This window comes from Bos mutus, chromosome 26 (genome assembly GCF_027580195.1).
Source record: "Bos mutus isolate GX-2022 chromosome 26, NWIPB_WYAK_1.1, whole genome shotgun sequence".
In the NCBI taxonomy this organism is placed as follows: domain Eukaryota; kingdom Metazoa; phylum Chordata; class Mammalia; order Artiodactyla; family Bovidae; genus Bos; species Bos mutus.
The window spans coordinates 32,551,746-32,565,657 of NC_091642.1; the positions used below are offsets into that span (position 1 = coordinate 32,551,746).

Sequence of the window (13,912 nt, forward strand, 5' to 3'; positions counted from 1 at the left end):
CACTTGACTATTGTTAAACTTAAAGTGAAAGTAAAGGTCTCTCAGTCGTGTCTGACTCTTTGTGACCCCATGGACTATACAGTCCATGGAATTCTCCAGGCCAGAATGCTGGAGTGGGTAGCCTTTCCTTCTCCAAGAGATCTTCCCAACCCAGGGATCGAACCCAGGTCTCAAGCACTGCAGGCAAATTCTTTACCAGCTGAGCCACGAGGGAAGCCCAAGAATACAGGAGTGGGTAGCCTATCCCTTCTCTAGGGGATCTTCCTGACCCAGGGATCGAACCAGGATCTCCTGCACTGCAGGCAGATTCTTTACCAACTGAGCTATGAGGGAAGCCCATTTGTTGTTAAATTTAATGAGATCATTAATATGAAAGTGACTTTTACGTTGAAATGGGTAAGATAATGTCACGTTGCTTTTTGTTTTCTTCAGCAAAGCCTCTGATAAGGGTTCATCACTGGCTGCCCACTCCCTTCCACCACCCTGCTCCCTATATTGCATCCCACGTGGGCCCTGTTGACTCTCACTTTGCTTAAGTCCACCTCTGATTCAGGAACGCTCATCAGATGCCTGGAGACCCCAAGACAAGGCTGCCAAAAGTTCCCGGGAATGTTCTGGGACTGATGTGTCCCCACCCTGGCCTGTCCAGGAGGGCTCTGAGCCCACTGCTCTGGTCGGGTGGAACCAGGTGGGCCCAGCCACTCCTCCCCAGCATTCCCCTCCGCCTTCTTGCAGGTACAACGGCCCCAACCTGGTTCTGAAGTACGACCGGGCCCAGAAGCGGCTGGTGAACATCGCGGTGGACGAGCGCAGCTCCCCGTACTACGCGCTGCGTGACCGGCAGGGCAACGCCATCGGGGTCACAGCCTGTGACATCGACGGGGACGGCCGTGAGGAGATCTACTTCCTCAACACCAACAATGCCTTCTCAGGTAAGGGCTGCGGGCCTTGGGCCTTCCCTGCTCCCACCTTCCTCCTCCCATCACCAGGTTACAGTCACCGGCTTCCCCAGGCCCAGGCCCTGCCACCTCCAGGACCTCGGTTTGTCCCAGCAATGACCCAACAGAGACACCCCCAGGAGGCCCTTTCTTCTCTTATGCATGAAGCTTTTTCTCACCTCCCAGCCCCTGGGCCTGGCGATAGATGCCTTGAGCAGAAGACCAGTCCCTCTCCCTCAGAATTTATGTCCTATTCACCCTCCAGTCTCAGCAGACTGCCCCCCCCACCATCCTCCTAAGTAACCCGTCCTCCCTTCTCCCCCAGCTCCTGTGCGACTCAGTCATTCAGGACTTCTCACACCATCACCCGCAGATGAACCCCACCCCCTGGCATAGACCTCCATGGTACTTTCAGGGGGCCTTTCCAAAATGCTCTGAAATCCTTCAGGGGTCCCCACAGTGTTCAGATGAGCTCATTCTTTCACCCCACATCCCTTCCAAGCACCTGCTCCCTGCCAGACAGGAGGCCCTCGGGGCTGGGGACACAACTTGGAGGAAGACAGACCTGGGGCCTGTCCTAGCCCAGAGCACCATCCCATGTCACTTGGGCTCTTGTGTAAATGTCAGAAGGCCTGGCTGGGGCCCGAGAGCCTGCCTTGCTAACAAACTCTCAGGCGATACTGCTGCTGCTGGTCTAAGACGTCCTACATCCCAAGGAATGGCTGAGGGAAATTGATGCTCAGAAGGCTACATAATAGTAACAATGATGATAACTAATATTTTAGTAGCACCTACTGGGCACCAGGGTGGGGGTCTAAGTGCTTCGTCTTGTTCAGTTCCTCAGTCATGTCTAACTCTTTGAAACCCCATGGACTGCAGCACACCAGGCTTCCATGTCCTTCACTATCTCCCAGAATCATCTCATTTAAGTCTCACAACAGCTCAAGTATGTAGGTCCTGGTATAGCCCAGTTTATAGTTGAGGAAACTGAGGCACAAAGAGGTCACGTGACTTGCCCAAGGCACACAACTTGTACACCCCAGGATTCAAACCCAAGTGTTTGACTCCAGATCCATCCTTTTAATTAGCACACTCTATGGCCTTACTCAATCTGAGGCCCTCGGGACCTAGTAGAGAGCCAGGCTCACAGTTGGTGTTCAGTATTCCATGAGTTGGGAGGCTGTATTCTTGGGGCTGCAGATAGAAGTCTGCTCCCATGGGGCCATACATCTGCAGGGAAGTCCCAGGCCACAGCTTCCTCCTGAAGGATGCAGGGTCTCATGTCCCTGTGGGGCCAGGTTGGACATGCCCTGGACTCTTCCAGATGGTGGCAGCCTCTTGGGTTGGTCTGGACCACGCTGTGCTGTTCAGACTTGTGCATTCACTGTCCTGCACCCTCCCAGCCTCCTGGAGTCAGGTGGTCACCTGACTTTGGGGACCACCCTCCCTGCTTACACACACACACACACGCACACACACAGTGGCTTTACCCTGGCCTATACTGTTGCCCCTCCTGGTGTCTGAGCCCAAGCCAGGATCCAGCCCCAGACTGCCCTTGCTGTTGAGCCCTGCCAGTTGCCTGAATGGGAGGGGATGGGGTTGGGGCCAGCGCCAGAGGGAGGGGCAGGGGCAGGCAGAGCTGACTGGCTGACAGCCAGCCTTGTGCAGCCAAGAAACAATGAGCCACAGCCCCGAGTGGTGTTTTATGGGTTTTCATCTCATCTTGCCACCAAGTGAGGCCTGAGAGATAGTAATTATCCCTACACAAATATCAAGGCATGATTACCCAGCTGGATTTACTGCCCTCTCTCCAACCAAGCCAAGATTGGATTAGGACACAATTAATTGATGGGCTGATCAACTCTTTAATGTGGGGCAAGGTCAGGAGGGGAGCAGCGGCAAGGGATGCTGTGGAAGGGGTGAGTCCCCGGCTGGAGGGAAGCCGAAGTGGGGAGGACTGTGGAAGAGGGTGTTTAACACTGGCTCAGCGGGCGCGATGCCAGAGGAAGGGGACAGACTCTTCCCAGTCACTGAACACAGAGCACCTGCGCTGGGACCTGTCAGGTGTCTCTGAAGCGGCAGCCCTCCCATGCTCTTCGAGCATTTCGTAGTGAAACCAAGAGCCACGGTGCTCAGCCCAGGCTGCACGTGAGACGTCCCTGAGGAGCTTTAACACTCCCAGTTCCCAGGGAGCATCCTGGTCAGTCCAATTGGAAAATCGGAAAGCTCTCCGGGTGATTCCCCCGTGCAGTCAAGGTTGACAGCAATACCCTAGGGTCATGTTGGTTCCATGCTCAGCCTAATCATCAGCCCATTCCCTCACTCACATATTCATTCACTGGATACATACTTACTGAGCACCCACCATATGCCAAGCACTGTTCTAGGCACTGATGATGCCCCAGTGAATGAACTGACAAAAATCCTTCCCTCTCTCTGCAGTGCAACCTTTTATTTCTCTAGAAACCTGATCCCCCTCTCCTGGCCCTGTGGACTCTTAAGTTCCTCGAGGGCAAAGTCCCTGTGTTTGTCATTTTGTGCCCCATTCTGGTCCAGCCAGAACTTGAACATCCTAAGAGTATAATTAAAACTTAATAAATAAATCCAGGAAGCAGAAAAAAGGCACACACCATTAGGCCTATGAGAAGGTTCTCCAACAGAGGAAATATGAGGAGAGGCAAACATATGGAGCCCCCAGAAGGTTCGCCTGGGAGAGGTTGGAGCTTGTCCCCCAGAGCTGGGGTGAGGATGACAGGGCCCTGCAGCCTTAGTCCCAGGCATGTACCTCCCAGTGGCCTTCTCTGGGTTTGAGTTAATTTTTCAGTTGAGTGATTCAGTTGATTCATCGACAGTGGGCGGGTTGTGGAGCCAGAACCTTTGTGCCAGGTCAGCACTTCCCTGGGTCCAGCTGGCATGAGGCTCAGCCAAGCCACTGCCACCCTGCCCACCATGAGGAACTTGAGATCCTCTCCAGGAGCCCCAGCCAGCCCACACCTGCCCATGGCTTATGACTGGGGCTCCCCTGGCCTGTGCCCAAGCATTGGAGGGACCTGGGGAACGGGGGCCCCTCCCTCTCCCTCAGCCAGCCTTAGGGAGTCAGCACTGGAGTCCCTGGAAGAGGGCTGGGACCCTGCATCCTGGCAGTGTCCTGTAGGAGTCAGCCTGTACAAACCTGGGATCTACCCCTCACTTCTGGGTCAGCTTGAGCACCCAGGGTGCTCGACACTTCTCTGTCTCAACCCCTCACCTGTAGAACAAGCAAAATTGTATCAACTTCATGAGTTTAACTCCTTCCATAGACTGTATCCAAAGTCTTACCATCACCCACCACACCCCTCCAGATGTGAGTCCCTTGCCTTTCTGACTCCTTCTCCTCCCCTCTTCCTCTTGCTCGCCTCATTCCCACCTGAGGCCTTTGCACTTGCCGTTCCCTCCACCTGAAATGCTTTTCCCACCATTGTTCTCAGGACTCAGTCCTTCCCTTCTTTCAGGCCTCTTCTTAGATGTGTCTTCCCTGTCATTCCCTATGCTCTTAACTTGCTTTATTTCTCTTTGGAGCACTTCCTACTGTCTGAGAGGAGGTTATATATTTGTTGTTCATCTTTCTACTCTTCTGCTAAACGCCATGGGGACAGAGACTTTGTCTTGTTTTCTGCTGTATCTCCATGACCAAAGAAATACTTATGCCACTTAGTAAACATTAATACATATATCTGACTGAACAGCTGAACTAGTGAATGAAAGTCACTTATTATGGTGTCTAGGATTTAATCCATGCTCTCTAAGCAACTGCTGTTATAATTCTGTGGGCTGAAGAAAGGCAGAGACTTTAAAAATGTCCTGGACAAAGGCACCATGGGCCTCCCTCCCAGCTGCTTGAAGGAAGAGACTCTAGGAGCAGAAAGAAGAAAGGATCATCATGTAAATAAGACACCACACAAATGAGGGTGTCAAGTGCGTGCAGCTCAAGGGTTAATAATTGGAAAGTAGGTAAGAGGGAGGGAGCAGAGGAGGACTGACCACAATCCCAAGAGGCCTGAGCAAGGAAAGCAGCCGATGGCTTAACTGACCTGGAAAAGTACTACCGTTTCAGGCAACACTTAAGCCAGTGTTTCAGGCAACACCATTCTGGAAAAATCAGGTAGGAGCCTATGCAGGACAAAGGGGGATAAGAGCCTGCTCCAGCACCCCATCCACAATCCAGGAACCCAGGACCCCCTGCAGCTCCTGTTCAGAGCCCATCCCTCCAGGGTCCTGCACTAACTACCCACGCTGTTGTTCAGCTTGGCCCTGAGCTCTCCTCCCCATGTGACCTGCCTGGGGTTACAGCAGTGTGGTAGTAGATGGGCCAGTGTGGACTGTGAGCCCCACAATTTCATTCATTCATTCATTTCAGCAGAATGGTCACTGCCCATCTGCCGTCTTCGGTCTACATACACCTCCCTCCTCTTCTACCCAAATAGTACTACTCACAGTACTGCCCCTTACTTTTTATTTAAGAACTGATTTTGGACATTATGTCACAGCCACACACAGACAGCTTTCTAATTCTTTTTATGGCTGTATAGTACTCTATTATATAGATTTGCCATTCCCTGAATTGGCCCTCTATTGAGGAATATTTAAATTGCTTGCAAACCACCGAATGAATAAGCTTGTACTGCATGCCATTCTCCACAGCTGCAGGTATGTCTGTAAGGTAAGTTCATAGAAATGCAATTGCTGCATCGAAGGAGTATACAGGGGCAGTTTTGATAGGCACAGCCAAATTGTCCTTTAAAGGGACAGTCCTAATCACACTCCCATCAGCCCGCATGCCAGTGAGCATCTCCCATACCAATACTCTCACCACCTCATGTCATCATTTTAAAAAATACTTGCTAATCTGATGGGAGGAAAACTGGCATCTATATTCAGTTTTAATTTTCATTTTTCTTAAAATGAGTGAGGCTGAACATATTTTTATATATTTGGGTCTCTTGTCTGCTCAGAGGCTTTGCCCATTTTTTTCTATTGATTATCGGCCTTCTTCATATTGATTTGTAACACCTCCTTATAAATTAGGAAAACCAAGCCTCTGTCTGTAATACCAGTTGCACATAGTTTCTTCTTGTTTGTCATTTTTCTTCTGTCTTTGTTCATGGTGGGTTTTGCAATGCGGAACGTTTTTGTTTTTATGAGCTTGGATTTATCACTCTTTTCTCTGATGGCTTCTGAGCTCCGTATTATATTTAGGCCTTCAGTGGGGCTTTTGTAACCTCTCAGAGAAGAGGCATCAGTCACTGTGCCAGAGAGAAGAAAGGGAATCAGGGGCGCCTTGCACTTTCAGCCTCTTTTGCCTCCACAGCAGATGAGCCGTCTGCATGGAGCACACCCATTGTCCACAGCTCTTCACCCAGGTCCTGTTCCCATGATATCTGAGGATGCTCTGCACTTTGCTTCTCAAAGCATGTTTTGCCACTGAGCAGCACTGGCAACAGCTGGAAGCTCATCAATTTGCAGGATCTTAGGCCCCATCCCAGACCTACTAGACCAGAATCTGCATTTTACCAGGGTGGCCAGGACTTCTTGTGCCTGGTAAAGCCTGAGATACACTGCTCTGAGGCTCCACTCTCTTTTCCTAGGATCCTCCAAAAAAGTGAAAGCATTAATCGCTCAGTCATGTCTGACTTTTTGCAACCCTATGGACTGTAACCTGCCAGGCTCCTCTGTCCATGGAATTCTGTAGACAAGAATACTGAGTGGGTTGCCATCCCTTCTCCAGGGGATCTTTCTGACCTAGGGATCGAACCCAGGTCTCCTATATTACAGGCAGATTCTTTGCTGCTGAACCATCAGGTACTCCCAGGGAACTCTACTCAGTGCTCTATGGTGACCTAAATGAGAAGGGAATTCAAAAAGAGTGAATATGTATGACTGATGGACTTTACTGTACAGCAGAAACTAAAAATAATAGTTTATAGGACCTAAAACGGATCCTAGGGTCTCCTGACCCCCAGCCATATTTCCCTTAGACATAAGCTCCAGATTTTCAGCTCACCCAGCATGACCCCATTTGGGGAAATGAGCTCATGAACTGCTCAGGCCCCCTGCCCCCCACCACCATATGCCTCAGTCCCATGTGGCCTCAGAAGAAGCAAGAATGGAATAAGGCTGTCAAAGTAGCACCATAATGCGTGTGAGCCCTGGGAGTTTTCTGGTGGTCCAGTGGCCAAGACTCCACACCCCCAGTGCAGGGGGCCCAGGTTTGATCCCTGGTCAGGGAACTAGATCCCACATGACACAGCAAGAAAAGATCCATCGGGCTGAACTTAAGACCCCATGCAGCCAGATGAGTAAATATATAAATAATTTTAAAAAATATATTGTATAGAGCCCTGAAGCCTATTTCCTCAGTCCTAACACAAAAAGAGGTTCCTCAGGGGCTGGGACAGCCTTCCACTGGCTCCTATCCAGCTATTTATTTACTTTTAGTTTCTGCTGTACATATATATCCACTCTTTTTAAATTTCTTTCCCATTTAGGTCACTACAGAGCATTGAGTAGAGTCCCCTGGGCTATACAGCAAGTTCTCATTAGTCATCTATTTTATATATAGCAGTGTATATATGTCGATCTCAATCTCCTAATCCATCCCACCAATCTCCCATTTCGCCCCTTCTTCCCTTCGTGGCAACAGTAGCTTTTTTTTTTCTACATCTGTGACTCTGTTCTGCTTTGCAAATAACTTCATCTGTACCATTTTTACAGATTCCATGTATAATCGATACTACATGGCATTTGTCTTTCCCTTTCTGACTTACTTCACTTTATATGACAATCTCTAGTTTCATTCAAAGCCACACCAAATGGCTTTATCTCATTTCTTTTTATGACTGAGTAATATTCCACTGTATATATGTACTCTATCTTCTTTATCCATTCCTCTGTCGATGGACATTCAGATTGCTTCCGAGTTCTGTCTACTGTAAATAGTGCTGCAGCGAACATCGGAGTGCAGGCATCCTTTCAAATTAGATTTTCTCCTATGCCCAGGAGTAGGATTGATGTAGGTTGCTCTGTTTTTAGTTTTTTAAGGAACCTCCATACTTTTTTACACAGTCCACCCAACTCTTTAATATGTGGGTGGGGGGGTACTTTGCAGTCAGACCACAATTTGAGGCTCAGCATTGCCACTTAACAGTCTTAGGTAAATGGCTTAAGCCCCTGAGCCCCAGTTTCTCTTTCAAAGAGTCTATCTTCCTTACATGACTATGGAAAGGACCAACTGAGCTAACGTGAAGGAAGCACTCGGCAGTTCTTTGGATTTCCCTCTTCTCCCTGGAATGGAGGAAGGAAGACTAAGGTCTGAAATTATCCTGGGGGTGGGGGTGGCGTGCAAGTGGGACACAGGGAAGCCTGGGTTCTTTCTTTTTTAAAATGTCCTTTGCCAGAGCCAGTTCTTTTTTCCCCTAGGGCCATCACTTCTTTGCTGGTTTTCCACTAAGTCTTATAAAGCATTTTATACTTAATGTCACAGTTGTCTTCTGGGGTGTGGCTTATTGAGGATTTGCAGTGGCCATGCCCTGTAATTACCTGGATGATGATGGTGGCGATCATGATGGTGGTGGTGAGGAGGAGGAGGAAGAAGATAGTGGTGGTGATGGTGGTGATGGCGATGGCAGTGTTTTTATTGTTCATTGAATTTATCATGAGCCAGGTATTGTTCTAAGTACTTTATTTACATTATCTAGTTTAATCCTCACAACAACCTGATAAATAGGCGGTCATTCTCATTATCCCATTTTATACACAAGAAAGACAAATTTATGACTTGCCTAAGTTCATCCCAGGCCCGGGATGTTGCTGGCTAGCTCCTGACCCTGCTGCTTGGCAGTAATCTCTTTGCCTTAAGAATGTAGCTGGAGGCTGAGCCCCCAGCCCTACCGTATGCACTGGCCCACGCTTCTCTTTGCCACCATTGTCAGACTCAAGTCAGGTCATCTCCCGGGGTGGGGGCAGCTCCTGAGGGAGGAGGCACTCAAGTTATCAGTCCTTAGCGAGAGCCCTTTGTAGCCCAAACTCACCCTCCCAGTGGCTCTAGGATGACTTCTGGGGGTAGAGTTGGGTGTGCAGATGACAAGATGGTGAATTGAAGACCGTTTGCTCTAGGGACACCAGTGCCCTTGATGAGGAACTGCTCTGTTTTCTATTTGTCTGTTGACTCCTCCACTGCTGCCCCTTCTTCTCTCTCCCATGCCCAAATGTGCCCCCTTCCTGGGACTGAGTCTGTGGCCCTGGGCTTTCCCTTTTACTCCAGCTCCAGCCTCCTTTCCCTGCAAACTGCCGTCTGTCATGTCCAGCGAGCTCTTGGGCATGCCTTCTTGGCCACCTTATGATCCCTGAAAATGCCAAGCTCCTGCTCCCACCCCAGCTGGCCCTGCCCCGCTTCCCTCACTCCCCCACACCGTGGACTTGCTCTGACCCACCACACCTGGCCACGCCCTCCTGCCCTAGCCTCTGGAACCCAGCACTTCTCCCCACTTTCCCTGTTACCTCTCGTGCCTGAGCTAGTACAGAAGTGGCCTCCCCACTTCACTATCTCCCTTGTGAGCCCACACCTCACCCCACTGCCAGGTGAATCTTCCAGAAACATTGTCTTCCCCAGATCAGAAACCACCCGTGACCCCTTCGGCCTCAGTGCTGAATTAGCGGCTCTCTCCTGGCCTGCCTGCTTCTCCTCCTGCCCCTGAACAAGCCCTCCCCTCGAGGCATATTCAGCGTCCCCTCCATGTCTTTGTCTGTTTCCCTTCCTGCCCTTAGCACCCTCCCTCCTCCTCTCTACCTGATGAGCCGTGGGTGCGGTGCTCAGAAGTGCAGGCTTCGGAGTCAGAAAGACCTGGGTTTGAATCTGTCTGCACCACACACTGGCTCTTGGGGAATTAACCTCTCTGCCCCTTGATTTTTCCATCTGTAAAATGGGGCTACACCACTTCTCAAGGCAGTGTGAGATTCAGGCAAGATGATGATTGTAAAAAAAAAAATGTGCTTCGTGCAGAGCCTGGCTGTACTGGGTGCTCAGCACGCTGGAGTTGTGCTATTGTTCCTCTGATGCTTCCCGACCCGGTTCAGGTGCCTCCTCTGTCGTGAAGCCCTCCCTGATCACTGTGACTGACTCCATAGCACCTCCGGATGTACTGTCCTATCGTCTCTGCGGGGCTCTGCTAGTTGTGGGATCATAGGCAAGTCCCCTTGCCTCTGGAGCCTCAGGTCCTTCATCTGTAAATTGATCTTGAAAATAGTACTTGCCTTGTAGGCTTGTGGCAAGTGTTAGTGAGTGAACGTATGTGAAGCTCATGGCATATAGAAGTCACCGTAGGAATGTTAAGTAGTTTTGTTTTTACTACAGTCCCATGGCATCTCCTTTTTTTAAACTTCCTGTCCGCTAAAGAACTGTAAGCGCCCCAAGTCAGGGACCAAGACTCCTACTTCCCTGGGGCCTCTCCAGCACAAGCAGGGAGTGGTGGGCCCTTGAGCCTCCTCCACTGGGCCTTCCCACTGTCTTGCCACCTGGCAGCAACTGCCTTTCCATCGGGCTGGCTTCCCAGGTGATGCTAGTGGTAAAGAACCCGCCTTCCAATGTAAAAGACATGAGAGACCAGGTTCAATACCTGGGTTGGGAAGACCCTCTGGAGGAGGGCATGGCAATGCACTCCAGTATTCTTGCCTGGAGAATCCCCATGGACGGCGGAGCCTGGCAGGCTACAGCCCATGGGGTCCCAAAGAATCAGACACAACTGAAGTGACAGCACACACACACTGAGGCCTTCTAAGCTCCCTTAGTGCCAACATGCCAGATTCTGGGTAGGATTGTGCCTCACAGGGGATGTGACCTCCAGAGCCCCCCACCCTGCCCTTGAACGCCCTCTGTTTCTCCCAGGCCTCTGCTTTCTAGGAATCTCCACCCAGGACCCAGGAGAGGCCCTCTGCCTTCTCCTTCCCGAGCTGCTGCCCCTGACTCGGTGAGGGACCCTAGGGCAGAGTGCAGCTACAAGGAGCCGGAAGGTGGGATTACTCGCTGACATGGGCCAGGGGCCAGTGCTGGGTGTTTATTGCCAGTGCCATCGACCCGCACAGCTCGCTGTTTATCTGTCTTCCTGACACACCTAATTACCCAGGTTGCAGCTGCCAGAGCGTTTGCTCTTCCTAAATCATAGGCTCCCATCCCTCCTGTCGCCCAGGCCTCCAGGCCTCTGCCTGCAGAAGGCCTGCCATTGATTTTGCCGTTCCCATTTATGATCTACAAGGCTCTGCATCACTGTTGCACATTTTACCTTAATTAGTTTATTCTTCGGGGCATCCCTGGTCAGCTCAGAAGCCAGGAGACTGGAACAAGGGAAGAGGCTAACGTGTCACCCTAACACCTCTGGCCACAAAGCCCAGCATCTGGCCCCATGTCAACACCCTAGGGCAGCAATTTGCACAGAACAGTGCTAGCTCTGCAGGATGCTAAGAGGTGAGCTGCAAAAAGGGGTGCCATGGCTGAGTATGTTTGGGAAAGGCTGGCTTACATGAAATTAAGCCTGTAATATACTGCAAGACTTTTCAAAGTTTTTTTTTTTTTCTTCAAAGTTTTGATAGACTGATGTCCACTGAGAATCTCCAAGTGGGGGATGAAAGGCGCAGTCTTTCCTGAGCTCAGATAATCATGAAATCTTTTCTCCAGGCAGCTCACAGAGACCAGGTTCCACTAAGCACACTTTGGGAAATGTGAGCAGGAAGAATCGGGGGTAATTAGGCAAATAGAGGGAGGATCAAGTCACCCTGGGTTCGTTTTTTTTCCTCTTGCCTAGCTAAGGCAGGGACTCAGAGGTTTGAGAAAATTTTCCTACTGTATGCAGAGGTGCCCATCAGAGGTCTGCAGAGCCCCCACTGCTGGAGCTGCTTTCTCATCCATCCCAAGCTTTGGTTGAGTTTAATCCTTGGTCAAATTTCAGGGGGAACTAGACAAGCTGCTGCTGCTGCTGCTAAGTCACTTCAGTCGTGTCCGACTCTGTGCGACCCCAGAGACAGCAGCCCACCAGGCTCCCCCGTCCCTGGGATTCTCCAGGCAAGAACACTGGAGTGGGTTGCCATTTCCTTCTCCAATGCATGAAAGTGAAAAGTGAAAGTGAAGTCGCTCAGTCGTGTCCGACTCCTAGCGACCCCATGGACTGCAACCTACCAGGCTCCTCTGTCCATGGGATTTTCCAGGCAAGAGTACTGGAGTGGGGTGCCATTGCCTTCTCCGAGACACGCTGAGGTGTAGTCTAAAGAGACCCTGGTTTGACAGAGAAGGGCAAGGGTCGCTCGCTATTGTGAAGGCTGGGCATCCGGAAGCTGCAGAACCATCCTCGGAGGCCCCCAGGCATTAGAAGGCGATGACAAGGCTGCCACTTGCCTGGGGAGCAGCCGTAAGTATGGCAGTCCACAGTTCCTCTCCCGCAGTCCTGAAACCCAGAACACTCTGAAAGCCTCAAGTGCTTTTTTTAAGTTTGTGGGAAAGTGAATTGATAGCAAAACCTGTCCTGAGCTGATGTGAGCTATTTATGGGCTTTATTTATCCCACTTGGTGTGATATTCATATATTTCACTGCAGAAATATTAATGTGTTTAATTACAGGGTGTTGCCCTGGTTCCTGCTGGGGGTGTTATATAATAAACAGGGTGTGCATTGTGTTACCTTTTCTGAAATGTGAAAGGGAAAATAATCTAAGTTTCTAAACATATCTGTTCCCCAGGGATTGTGACAAGGGCCTAGAGACCCAGGTGGTGCAGAGCAGCCAAGGGCCGTAGAGTTTTCCCCTGCAGTTCCCACACCATGCTGGGAGTGGGGAGGCCAGCTGTTACCCCCAACTCTCAGATGAAGAAACCAAGGCCCTAAGAGGATAAAGAACTGGCTTAGACAAATGGGAGTCAGAGCTAGACTTGGGCTCGGGCAGAGTCCACACCTGCGCTTCTGTCCTGATCGGGCTCCTCGGGAGTCCCAGTGAGCACCCACCCCCAGCCACGGCAGCTCTGGCAGACCCCCAGGAGCCCCAGTGGGCCCCCAGCAGCCACAACAGCTCTGTGCAGACCCTTGGGAGTCCCAATGGGCACTCCCCCACCAGCCACAGACACCTGCAGGACTCCTGGATCAGCCTCCCGTTTCACTCGGGAAGGGCCTTCCCCTTCATGGAAACCGGTCTTTGCACGCCCAGAAGGGTCAGGCCAGGTGGCATGGCTCAGTCCCCGGGCCAGCTTCCCAGAGTCCAGCAAGTGTCCCTGAGGTCAAGTCCAGGCCCTACAGAGAATGCACCTTCCCCTGTGGGTCCCCGTGGTCTTAGGAGGGCCCCATGGGAGGCCACTCAGAGGGCAGCCTTTGTCCCCCAGAGTCAGAGCCCCCTGAGGACCATTCCAAAAACAGCCCTCACCGGAACATGCTCACATTCATGCACTCACCCCTTCTCTGTCACGCGCATTCTCACACTCATTCAATCTCACACTTATACTCACTCATTTTTACTCACTCTTATTCTCATACACCCACTCACTCCTGCTTATTCCTACACACTTTCACACACTCTCTCACACACTCAGACACTCTCAACACACCCCTGCAGTGCAGGGCTGAAGTCCCTGAAGCACCTCAGAGGGTCTCCCGTCTATGAAACCAGAACAGTCATTTCTGTCGAGGACCACCCCCAACTCTGGGGGGTGCTGTGCGCAGCCTCTGACCTGAGTTATCTCATTTATCCCTCGAGTTAAAGTGGAATGTAGTTATTATCGTTATCCCCATTTCCAAATAAGGAAGCTGAGGCTCAAATTGCCCACAGTCAACAACTAAATCCTGAAAGAGTCTCTGTAGAACCGAGCCTGAGACTCAGGCCAATTTACTCAAAACCCCAAGTTTTAGCTGCCGCATCACCTGCTCCCCTCAGTCTGAGCCCGTTGCCTCTCCACTAACCCTTGCCCCA

General features: G+C 50.9%; 1 protein-coding gene across 1 annotated transcript in view; it reads left to right on the forward strand.

Annotated features, from left to right (window-relative positions):
* Positions 1-13,912, forward strand: part of CRTAC1 (cartilage acidic protein 1) — a 152,029-nt gene that overhangs the window by 94,416 nt on the left and 43,701 nt on the right. The window contains exon 3 of the mRNA XM_070363326.1: positions 736-932. Coding sequence (XP_070219427.1) covers positions 736-932 — 197 coding nt within the window. The remainder of the gene's footprint in view (positions 1-735; positions 933-13,912) is intronic.